The following is a 12163-nucleotide window of genomic DNA, read 5'->3' as shown; positions in this document are numbered from 1 at the left end:
GCTGTATCACTTAATTTTGTGGCCTTGAGCAATTGCCTAACCTCTCTGTCTTCAGTTTCATCATCTATAAAATGGAATAATAGGGGCGCCTGGGTGGCTTGGTCAGTTAGTTAAGCGTCCGACTTCAGCTCAGGTCATGATCTCACGGTCCGTGAGTTCGAGCCCCGCATCGGGCTCTGTGCTGACAGCTCAGAGCCTGGAGCCTGTTTCAGATTCTGTGTCTCCCTCTCTCTGTGCCCCTCCCCTGTTCATGCTCTGTCTCTCTCTGTCTCGAAAATGAATAAATGTTAAAAAAAAATAAAAAAAAATAAAATGGAATAATAGTAGTATCTACCTCTTACATAGAATTGTTTTGAGCACTACATTAATTAATATTGTATAAAGTCCTTAGAAAAATGCCTCACAATTCATATGTGATAGTATTTTTACCACATATTAATGAAAAATATGTGAAAAATTACAAATTTTTGAAATAATAACTCATAAGGCACCCCCTTCCTACAGCTTTATTGTTATTATTATTTGGGAGATATGACATGAGAAAAAAAGGCAAAGTCTTCCCATGCCATGACTTCCTTTTTGATGTGCAGGGCAATTTGGGGGGATAGTATTGTCCTCATTTTTCCTGATTTAGACTCCCCCCACTCCTTTTAGTTTCTAAGCTCCTTAAGAAAAGGTAATATATTTGTTTATGTGATTCCTACTGCACCTATTTGATAAGTAGAAAAAATTAAATTGAAGCTATCATTTCATGGACATAATATTTTGAAAGATTTTTCATTACTTTGAATGATGCAAAGGAAGGTGGCTGGTGTTTTGTTTGTATACTAAAGAAATGACTTTTTTTTCCCGGCAAGAACAATGAATAACTTTTGTGAAAATTTCTCAACAGGCATAAATATCCATGTTCCTTCATTCATTCAACACACTTACTGGGTATCTACTACATAACAGACAATACTCTAAGTCCTAAGGAGTAGTAACTAAAACAGAAAATGTCACTGGCTACTTGGTACTTATATTTTAGTGAGCGGAGAAACACAACCAATGAATGAGCTTAGAAAAATACGTGAATGCTAGATATCCATGCTGTAGAATTCTATAGTGAAGGAAATAAGGGGTAAAGAGAGGAGTTGAATGGGGAAGGGAGATGGTTATTTTACTTGTGAAGGTGCAGCAGAAATCTGAAGGGATTCAAAGGAGCACAGATGGCCAAGGATGAGAACAAACCTGGAGTGTTCAAGGAATTGCAAGGAAGACAGTTAGTCTGGATCACAGGGACTTGGAAAAGAGAGAAGATACTGGGATTGGAGTTGGGGAGCTGACTCCAGTTCACATAGGACCTAGTCTGGCATCGCGAGGACTTTGACCTTTCTTCTCGGTGAGATGGGCAGTTCTCGAGTAGAGGAATCAAATTATCTGGAATCAGGTTTTAAAAGATCTAGCGTTAACTAATGATTTTATTGCAGCATCAATCCACACACAGATTTTGGAATATTTTGTTGGGAGAAGTGAGCAATAATACTTTTACGGTTTGTTTTACTTTCTTGATGCAGAAAAACTCACTTTCAGAGAAGTGGTATCTCCTCAAGAATTCAAACAAGGGGAGGATGCAGAAGTGGTTTGCCGAGTTAGCAGCTCACCTGCCCCTGCTGTCAGCTGGTTGTATCATAATGAGGAAGTCACCGCTATTTCCGACAGTTAGTATTTTGGTAACTCCCTAAATTATATGTTCTAATAATATTGCAATTTTTAAAGAGACTGAATCTACCTGACTGAATAGAGAAATTTTATTTTTTTTTGATCTCAAGTATCAAACGGTTTTGAGAACCTTCCAGCTCTAAAGTAGGTGTTGGCAAACCATGGGTCTTGGGCCACAGTCAGCCTCTCTGCTGTTTTTGTATGGTGTCATGGGATTACAGCCAATCCTGACCATTACACAGTTTGCATGGCTGCTGTGGGGACAGGGTTGAACAGCTGTGATACAGATGATGTGGCCTACAAAGTCTACGATACTTATCACTTGCAGATTTACAGAAAAAGTTTGCTTACCCCTATCCTATTCAAGAAAAGCTTAGTAAAAACTGTAGAAGGGTAAGAAGTAAATGGAAGAATTAATCCTGATGCATTCAAATTCTATATATTACAGTTTATACATGATCCCATGGGCTACTCTGTAATCTTAAAATAATAACCATATGAATCCTATTTATTATTCTGGCACTGTTCTCTCAAAGACACCTACATGTTCTAAATATTATGGTATGATGCATATGGATAATAGACAGAAAAGTACATTCATTCAAATTGTCTTCATAATTTTGATTCAGACTGAGCTAAAATTCCAGAATAATATGACATCTGAAATTGAAAGCATAATTTGCTTACATTATGCTATTTTACCATTGTGCATTGGGAGCATTTTCAATTTAGAATATTTTTCAATGCACCTGCATTGCAGAGAGATACGAAATAATTGAATCTTTTTAAATACTTTCCATCTTGGATGATTCCGTTGTGTGTTTCTAAGAGATAAAACTTTTATAGCATAAAGGAGAGAAAGCAGATAGTATCTATTTTTGAGTATGTACAGAGAATGTATCATAATCATGTTTAATAGTCTTTTTTTAATTTTGAGATAATTTTTCTGGTCTTGGCATTTTCAGTGCTTGTCAGTTATCGACTAACTCTCTTTTTCTGTATTATAATAGGTGAGAAATGGTACTTTATTTCCTCTTATTTTATTTTAGGACGACTGCTTTATATTTTATTAACATATCACATGAGTACATTGTATAATGTATTTTCAGCTATTTTACCCTCAATAATAAAGAAAAGGCAGTTCTTGTATAGAAGTTAAATGACAATGTCTAAACATTTTCACATTGCCTCATCTTAGGCTTCAAGTGTACATCTGGTTTGTTGTAAACTTTAATTACAAGAAGGTTTTGAAATGAATTAAAGTTTTTATTTTTTTATTTTTATTTTTTTAACGTTTATTTATTTTTGAGACAGAGAGAGACAGAGCATGAACGGGGGAGGGTCAGAGAGAGGGAGACACAGAATCTGAAACAGGCTCCAGGCTCTGAGCTGTCAGCACAGAGCCCGACGCGGGGCTGGAACTCACGGACCGCGAGATCATGACCTGAGCCGAAGTTGGCCGCTTAACCGACTGAGCCACCCAGGCGCCCCTGAATTATAGTTTTTAAAAGACACATGGAACAAAATCCTCAAAGCCAGGACTTATAGTCCAGTGTGATGGTGTTGGAGGAGCACTGCTTCTCTGCCACAACTCACACACTTTTCTCCAGTATGCAGGGATGGACGTATTTGAAGGTAGAATTCAATTATGGCTCTACTCCTTGGCCGTGATGCTTTGAATAACTTTTCTAACTGTTCTCTAATTCAGATTCTGTATGTGTAAACAGTGGGTTATTATCTCTATTTTAAACAATGCTTGTGAGTTTGAAATAAGACTTTAGGCATATAATAAATATTTGTTAAATGAATGAATAAAATTTTTGTGTGTATATCAGGTTCTCAGCAAAATGACATTGATCTTTCTCCTTCCTTCTCATTGAGTTTTTAAATGTTGAGAAGAAGTTTTACCAAAATTATAGACACTCAGGTTTTATCTAGAATAAAAAAAATCCCATGTAAGTGAAGGGACTAGTCTAGAGTAAGCATGAAACCTAGTTCTGAATTGCATGGCAAGCAAAGAAAAGAAATGACATCTTTTTTTTTTCTTTTTAATTCTAGGACATAAAGGAATTAGGTGAATTGTGAGGAAGGGCAAGCTTTTCTAACCTTTTAATATCAGAGGAACCTGCCACGTAGTTTATTGTTGGACAGCTTGTACGTTCATAATGAATTTACAAGAAGTAATATTCTACCTTGCATGATCCTTTTATTAAAGCTGATGGGGGGCGCCTGGGTGGCGCAGTCGGTTAAGCGTCCGACTTCAGCCAGGTCATGATCTCGCGGTCTGGGAGTTCGAGCCCCGCGTCAGGCTCTGGGCTGATGGCTCAGAGCCTGGAGCCTGTTTCCGATTCTGTGTCTCCCTCTCTCTCTCTGCCCCTCCCCCGTTCATGCTCTGTCTCTCTCTATCCCAAAAAAAAAAATAAAAAATAAAACGTTAAAAAAAAAATTAAAAAAAAAAGCTGATGGAATAAGATTAGGTTTATAGGGGCACCTGGGTGGCTCAGTCGGTTGAGCGTCTGACTTAGGCTCAGGTCATGATCTTATGGCTCATGAGTTCGTGCCCTGTGTTGGGCTCTGTGCTGACAGCTCAGAGCCTGGAGCCCATTCCCGATTCTGTGTCTCCCTCTCTCTCTGCACCTAACCCACTCGCATTCTGTCTCTGTCTCTCTCAAAAATAAAGAAACGTTAAAAAAATTTTTTTAAAAGATTAGGTTTATAACCTTGAAAGGAACATATAAGGAGATTTAGAAGAATATGGTGTATCCAGGTAACTTTCTGAAGCCTTAATGTGGTACGTGAGTAAAGTTTGCAGGCTCTAGATGAAATAATGAAGGCTTGGAAATGTCCATCTTATTAGCCATGCTTTTGGTAGCAGCTGTATGGCAGGTATTCTTAATTAAAATTCCAACAAAATATTCTGAGTGGAGGTCCTTTCCATGCTACTTGCTGAAAATAACCCATCTGCTAAATAACCTAAGCATTTAGGAAGTAAAGGTGGCATTTTGTTACAAAAGTTGAAAATCCTGACTTTTAGGATCCCTCAATGGAGGGATATGATATCGCAGATGCCTGTTTCAACCTCAGCCAGTTTGAAAGTTATTTCTAAAATATTCTAAGTGCTTTGATCATTGCCAAAGGATTGCATCAAAAACTGTGGATAAAATCATCTTGTTCAATATTTTTTATGTAATCTTCCTCCAGTATAGAAATTCATTCAATTTTGAACTAGTTGTTGAAAACCTACTATGTGCCATCTAGCATGCTAGATGGTTGTTATTCATAGTTAACTAGATAAACAAGTTCACTGCCTTCAAATGCTAATAATCTAGTAGAAAAGATTAATAGAGAAATCAGCGAAAACAAAGTATGTTGAAGTCTATGAGAAGGAAAGTGTAATGATAGAAGATAATAAAGAAAGAATACCTCAACTAGTTAGGGCAGAGGTGGAGTCCAAGATGCCTGCTGAATAGAGAAGTAACACTTAAGTGGTGGGGACTTGTCAGGAGGGAGATCATCTGCAGTGGCCTGGAGGTGAAAAATACCATGAATGGTGCTCTAGAACCTGGAATAAGTTTATTATAATGAAAATTTATGAATAAGTGCAACTGGAATACTTATACTAATAGATAAATATAAACTAGGGTTGGTCATAAAGAACTAATAAGATAGGAGACTGAAAAGGAAGGTTGAGCTGAGTCATAATGACCCTGACATCTCTGCTAAGGAATTTATCCAAAAGCAACATCACTAAAGCATTTTAATCAGAGCAGTAACATGACCTGATACGAATTTGGGAAGGATATTAGTGCTTCAGTGAGAAGAATAAGTTGGATGGTAGTCAAAGCAAAACTCCAGGCATTGATAACAGTTCAAACCCTAATGAAATAATTGCTGAAGGAGAAGGAGATTTAGACTAAGTAATGATAAAGGGGGAAGTGACAGGACATGGGATTTAATTGGATATGTAGATGGAGGGAGATGGAGAAGTCAAGGATGATTCAAGGAATTGGACTCGGGCAAATAGTTCAATGTACAGACATGCTAAGACAGAACTGGAGAGACCATATGAGAAATTTCAGGTGGAGATAGTACAGTAGATTAAAGTATTTCCAACCCTTTTCAGTAGGTACATCTGCTATACTGTTACAGACTTTTCTAATTCAGGTAATGGTCTTGTCTGAAGAAAAATTGTGAGACTCAAAATATAGATGGTAATTGAAGCCATAAGAGTAGATGAGACATATCATCAGTGGCTGGGGAATGAGAACAAAAGAGGGCTAGAAAATAATCTGCCTAAAGAAGCATAAAGCAGATCACTTACTGAGTATTACATTTTTTCATTTATTTTTTAATGCAATAATGAAATTTAAAAAAACACGAAAGTTCTGTATAATTGAGAGAAGCTAATAACCTCTAATAGTCAAATAGTCCTGATATCCATAGTTATGTGTAATTGATTGAAGCAGTGCTTTCTTCAAGTGTTTTCTTCAAGCACATATTCATGATGTACTTCAGTTTGATAGTTCACTATATCATTCCATGGACTTGACACCCATATCTACAATTTGACATGCAATTTTCACATGGTTTGTTTTCTGTATGGAAACATTGGGATGTATTTACATTTAGCAGGTAACTACTATTTTTCTAATGTTCTAATAACTTCTCTCAGACAGTAGAAATACTATATTAAAATGGCCATTTGATTAAAAGTTTACAATTAGAAGAAAGATTGATTTATTCCTATCAAAATATGTATTATAGGCATTCAAGTCATTTTCCTTTTTATATCAAATATTGCCTTCCTGATTAAAATAATTCTTCTGCTTACTAATTTTGTAACTAAGTATCCTATAAGTGTTAAAGAACATTATAGTTAAAGGATAATAAATATTTTAGTAATTTAAAAATACTACAATAATCAAGGTATAATTATGGGCATCCCTAAGTTTGAACTATTACAATTTATAATTGCTTCTCATTCTAATTTCCAGCCACATGCTCAAGTAGAGGCTCTTTAAATTGACTTTGAAACGTTCTTAATTTTTAGGAGTTCTGAGTTATTCCAGGACTTCTTGTGAGTTAAACTTTAAAATTTCTTGAGGATTCTTTTTCTCCAGGCTTTTCTTAGAGAAAAGGAAAATTTACCAGGGAAAGCATATGTATAAAAATTTGTGTCTCTCTTCTTTGGGTCAACTAAAGAAGAAATAAATATTATGGGAAAGTTTGTATAGTAGTCCCTCCATGTCCACAGGAGATATATTTCAAAACTCCCCAGTGGCTACCAGAAGTACCAAACCCTGTATATACTTTTTTTCTAAAAAAATGTGCTTATGATAAAGTTTAATTTATAGATTAGGCATTAAACTTATAAATTAAGAGATTAACAGCAATTACTAATAATGAAATAGAACAATTACAACAATTTTATTGTAATGAAAGTTATGTGAATATGGCCACTCTCTAAAAATAGCTTATTGTACTGTACTCACCCTTTTTCCTTTGATGAGGCAAGATGATACAATGCCTACATGATGGGATGCAATGAGGTCAATGACATAGGCATTGTGATATAGTTCTGGTAAGATGTCATAAGGAGGATCATCTGCTTCCGGGCCACGGTTGACTGAAGGTAAATGAAACTGCAGAAGGCAAAGCCATAAATAAGGGGGACTATTGTCCTTCCTGAGCTGAAAATCATGTGTCTCTTGCTTTACAATCAATATTTTCTATTTCCGGGGGCCTCTGAATCTACCTATTTCCGCTCTTTATTATCTCTTCCTTACCTGTATTAAGCGCAGTCTTCTCATATTGTGATCACTCTCCTATTTGTATTTGTAGTCCAAACTAGAATTGGTATGGCATTAAGAAATTGTATTAAGGAATCACTATGGCAAATGAATCCCAAATCTGAATCGAACCCAAAACAACCTAATATAGCAGATTATGTCCAGTCGGCAGCCCCAGCCATCCATTCAGTGATCCAAACTGAGGGAAGCTGTACCTTTTTCTCATGCGGCTTCCATGTTTACCCTACCTGTCTATCAAGCCAGCAGATAGGGGAAGAGCAGTAAACATTGGAATTGGTCCAAAAAGTAACCTTTTAATGGTATAACAGTAAATACCTTGGAGGAGAGCACCTTAAACTAATGCCATTTCTACTTTACCAAAAAGTACAATGGGGTTGAGGATGTCTCTCTCATATTTACCAAAGTATCTCAAATACTATGCATACCAAAAAGATGATGTTCAATGATATATTAACTGATGAAATTTAAGATATTGCTTTTACAACATGTTTCAAAATGGACTAGATGTGAGAATATTGTTTACTTGATAAGAAGAGAAAAGGTTCTAACACTGCAACAAAATTGCAATGACTAAAAAAACAGACCAGACATTATGGAAAACATGTTCAGGCTGAGATGATGCCTAGGCTAGCCAGATTATTTTAAGCAATCAACTAATGCATGCCCTCTAACAGCCTATTTTTATGTATATTCATGTGCATACACTCATACACAAAATGGAATCTTGAAATAAAATTAATAAAGTCTAATCTATTCATTATTAAAGTGGATTATCTTGCATTTAGAAAAAAATTCAAATAAATTCAAGATATGGCCATTTTATATGTCCTTTATGTGACTTGAATATTACTGTATCATTTAGCTTTCTCCTAAGGGTATACAAAATTATTAGTTTAATTATTGTGTAAGGAAGGCTATTCAATCAATTTTCTAACCCTTTTCCATCCTTTAGTTGCTACATATTTGCAGTCAAAATGTCTTCATGCCTGCAATATCTAATCTCTCAGCATTGTTCTTTTGTGTATCATTTCTGCATTCAAAGTACCAAGGGGAAAATAATAGCCTAACCATTTTATGTGGAAATAAAGTCTTGAATGTATTTTAGAAAAAAAGGTGTAACAAGGCAGTGTGGAGTGGAAAAATTGAAGCCATGAAATTACATTTTACTTTCAAATTTGAATTTGTTTGTTGATGAAAAGTTTGATAGTGTCAGACAAGTGCCATATTTTAACTCTTAGCAATTTAGAACATACTGGACTCTGCTTTCAATTACTGATATCATTTCCTCCCCTTTGCTTACTTTCTAGATCGCTTTGCTATGCTAGCCAACAATAATCTGCAGATTCTCAACATCAATAAAAGTGATGAAGGTATATACAGGTGTGAAGGAAGAGTGGAAGCTAGGGGAGAAATTGACTTCCGTGATATCATCGTTATTGTTAATGGTAAGCAGAAAATAATTTGTACGTATTTTATTGTTGCATTTTAGCAATATTTTTATTAAAAGGGCAACCCTGTAAATACGGCACTTTAATAACCTTTTTGGTACCTGGAGAAAATCTCCCCACCTCTATGATCACATCTATTACACTGTCTATAGTCTCACGGGCAGGATCTGCGACTTATTTAACACTGTCACCTTCTTTCACTCTTCTACTCTGTAAGGGAGTAGTTGCCTTTTGCTGGCTTTGTAGTTGTTGAAAGAATGCCAAGTGAAACATAGTAAAGTGTCATACTAGATTTGACTTTTAAATTGCATGAATCACTGGTGGCTTAAACTAATCTATTTAACAGTTTTGTAGGTTTTCTCAAATTTAAATTTAATAATTGAATCCACAAGGAGATTAATAACTAAGTTTATGGCATCACGATGACATCTCTTCTTCCAAATTTGGCTTCTCCTGCTGTATTTTCTGCCTGTGTTAACATGACATTCTATGAGCCCAGAAGATATAGTAATGTTATCCTCCTAGTGCCTCCATTTTGATGATCTAATCTATAATTGACATATGCAACACACTTTTTAACATCTCTCAAATATATTCTACCATGATGCCCTCCATAAGAGTGCTGCCGTTTCAAATTGCTTTTCTTCTTTTTCTTGAATTGCTACAAGCTGTTTCCTCTTCTCTCAGTCCCATAATTCAACTTCTTCTCCATCCAACCTTTCACCACTTAAAATTGTCAATGCTTCCTATTAACTTTGAGACAAAATTAAAACCACTTTTCATGGCATTGGATTTCTTTTATGGTCACCAACCCCTCTTCCCTAACATTCATTCATGAGTAGCCCATGCCTCAGCCATATGGAAATATTAGTAGTAACACTGCACAAAATGCACTTTTTGTTTTTCTTCTGTTTTAAAATAAAAAGTTAGTGGTACCTATAATCCCACAGGGTTCTATAAGCAGAATGTCATTTGTTCTTTCTGGGATAGACAAAATCTAAAATTAAGGAGTTAGCCACACATTTCCTATGAGTTGGGGCTGGGACAGGGAGGAATAAATCTGTGTCTTCTATATCCTTTCCCCATCCCGCCACGAGCTAGCTCTCCAGTTCTTTAAGACTGGAGAACACTAGGAATCTCATATACCTCTGAAAGAGTTCACTGGTCTTTCCTTTTCTGCAATAAAGGCAGTTGAACCACAAAGTTCATGCTGAAAGACAAAGAGAATATTAAAACACTGCTGTCTTTTTCTCTCCTTCTCCAAGTCTATAATTAATTGGGATTTGTGGATAATATAATGGAATCGAATAGGTGTTATGACAGGGAAGCTAGACAGGCTCGTAGAAATTGCACATGCTCATGGAGGAGGCCAAAGTGCCAGGCCTTCAGAGGAAAAGGTTTTCTTTTTTAGAGGTGTTGAGCCTGGTATTTATGAAGAGCACTATAGTCTGGAGATTTTGACCTTCCACACAGGTGGAAGTTTCCAGTGCATGAAGAATAGTTTTAAAATGGAGGTTTGTAGCTATATCTCCATCTATTTCTATTATCTATGAATATCTCTAAACTATTTCTGTCTTTATTATATACAGTACACATACATAACTTACATTATTTAGTTTAATTATTGACTTAACTTTCTAGTGTGCTTTATTTCCAAAATAATTTTTGTTGCCATATATAAATATATTTTGTCACAAGCAAATACTGTGTTCAGTATTCTTTTATGAAAATGGAGATTATAATATTAGTATTATATGTAAAGTTTTGGAAGCAGTATATATTTACTATTAGATGTTATATATTCATATATATATGTATATATATATGTATATATATACATATATATATATATATGTCAAATCAAACCCATATTTTTACACTAAAACAGTAACTCAAATATGATATAAAAAGAAATGAGGGGCACCTGAGGGGCTCAGTTGATTAAGCATCCAACTTTTGGTTTTGGCTCAGGTAATGATCTCAGGGTCCATGGGATCAAACCCCATGTTGGGCTCTGTGCTGACAGTTTGGATCCTGCTTGGAATTCTCCCTTCTCTCTCTCTGCCCCTCCCTTCTCTCTCTCTCTCTCTCAAAATAAACATTAAAAAAATTTTAATAAAAAAATAAACGATACCTGGCAGACATAGCATATTCACCCTTTATTAACTATTTTGCTATTGTAATTTTAATACAATATGAATATTAAATTAATATTTTAAATACTTTAACACATTTATAAATGTCCTAATCTGTTTCCACACTAGTTGACCTGTGAATTTTTATATATGATTACATTTATTTTGAAGGAAGCAAATTGTTTTCAATTAACAAAGTTTGAATCTTCGAGTCCATCATGGTAAGCGCTCAAACTGGAATATTTTGTTCTGTATATCTATTCCTATTATGCCGGGGTTCACAAGAGGATAAACACTGGATTGTGTTCTTTTGTGCCACTCAAATCAATCCTGTAGGTAGTTTTCTGTTCTGCCTGCATCCCACTGACCCTCCCAAAGGGAAATCATTCTCCTTCCACATCCCAATTTCCTCTAACAGAATCAACTACAGATCCTAATCTGACCTTTGCTCAAACACTGCTTTATCTCCACTCATTCTAATTAGTCACATTTCCCCTTTATGGTCAAAAACTCTCATACCTTAGAATTCCTGGCATCACTTTTCTTCAAAGTAACAGTGTTCACAAAAATCAACCATCGATTTATTCGCCTTCTGGATGATACGTTTGGACCCTGTCAAGGGAATGCATTGACTAATGCCACCAGTTCATCTGTGCTTTTCTCTCACATTTTGCCTTTATTTCAGACAGAAGAGTCATTCTGCTACAGTCTTATTGACTCTTGTCCAGTTACTGGCTCCTTTTAAATGTTGAGCTCTCCTTAAAAGTATCTTCTTAATATTTCTCTCTTATAAAACCTCTTGAAGATATTTCAGTGGAAAGTTCGAGGCTGCAAAAAATAACAATAAAATAAAAGCAATAGCTTTATCCACCTTATCTTTCTTCAACTACAAATATGACCTGTTCTATGACCTTTTCCTCAACTTATATTGCGAACCCTCTCTCTTAATTGCTACTTATTTTTTATCATGATTTGGATTTTATCCTGGACCTCCTTTCTTTGTCTCCTTCCCCCTCAAGTGCACTGGAATCCTGACCAAAGGCTCCAGCAACTATTTATGTATATTCAC

The 12163-nt window shown here is 35.6% G+C and overlaps 1 protein-coding gene across 3 annotated transcripts in view; it reads left to right on the top strand.

Moving 5' to 3' along the window:
* The window catches only part of NCAM2 (neural cell adhesion molecule 2), a 520684-nt gene that overhangs the window by 295684 nt on the left and 212837 nt on the right, over positions 1–12163 (top strand). For 2 of the 3 annotated variants that reach the window (XM_011285729.4, XM_023238848.2), the window contains exons 4-5: positions 1557–1700; positions 8819–8956. In XM_011285729.4, the coding sequence (XP_011284031.3) occupies positions 1557–1700; positions 8819–8956 (282 nt within the window). The remainder of the gene's footprint in view (positions 1–1556; positions 1701–8818; positions 8957–12163) is intronic. The other variant, XM_023238847.2, reaches the window with a different exon arrangement.

Source organism: Felis catus, chromosome C2, assembly GCF_018350175.1.
Source record: "Felis catus isolate Fca126 chromosome C2, F.catus_Fca126_mat1.0, whole genome shotgun sequence".
Classification (NCBI taxonomy): domain Eukaryota; kingdom Metazoa; phylum Chordata; class Mammalia; order Carnivora; family Felidae; genus Felis; species Felis catus.
Note: the sequence above shows the minus strand (reverse complement) of the source record. Positions and strands in the feature narration are given on the sequence as shown.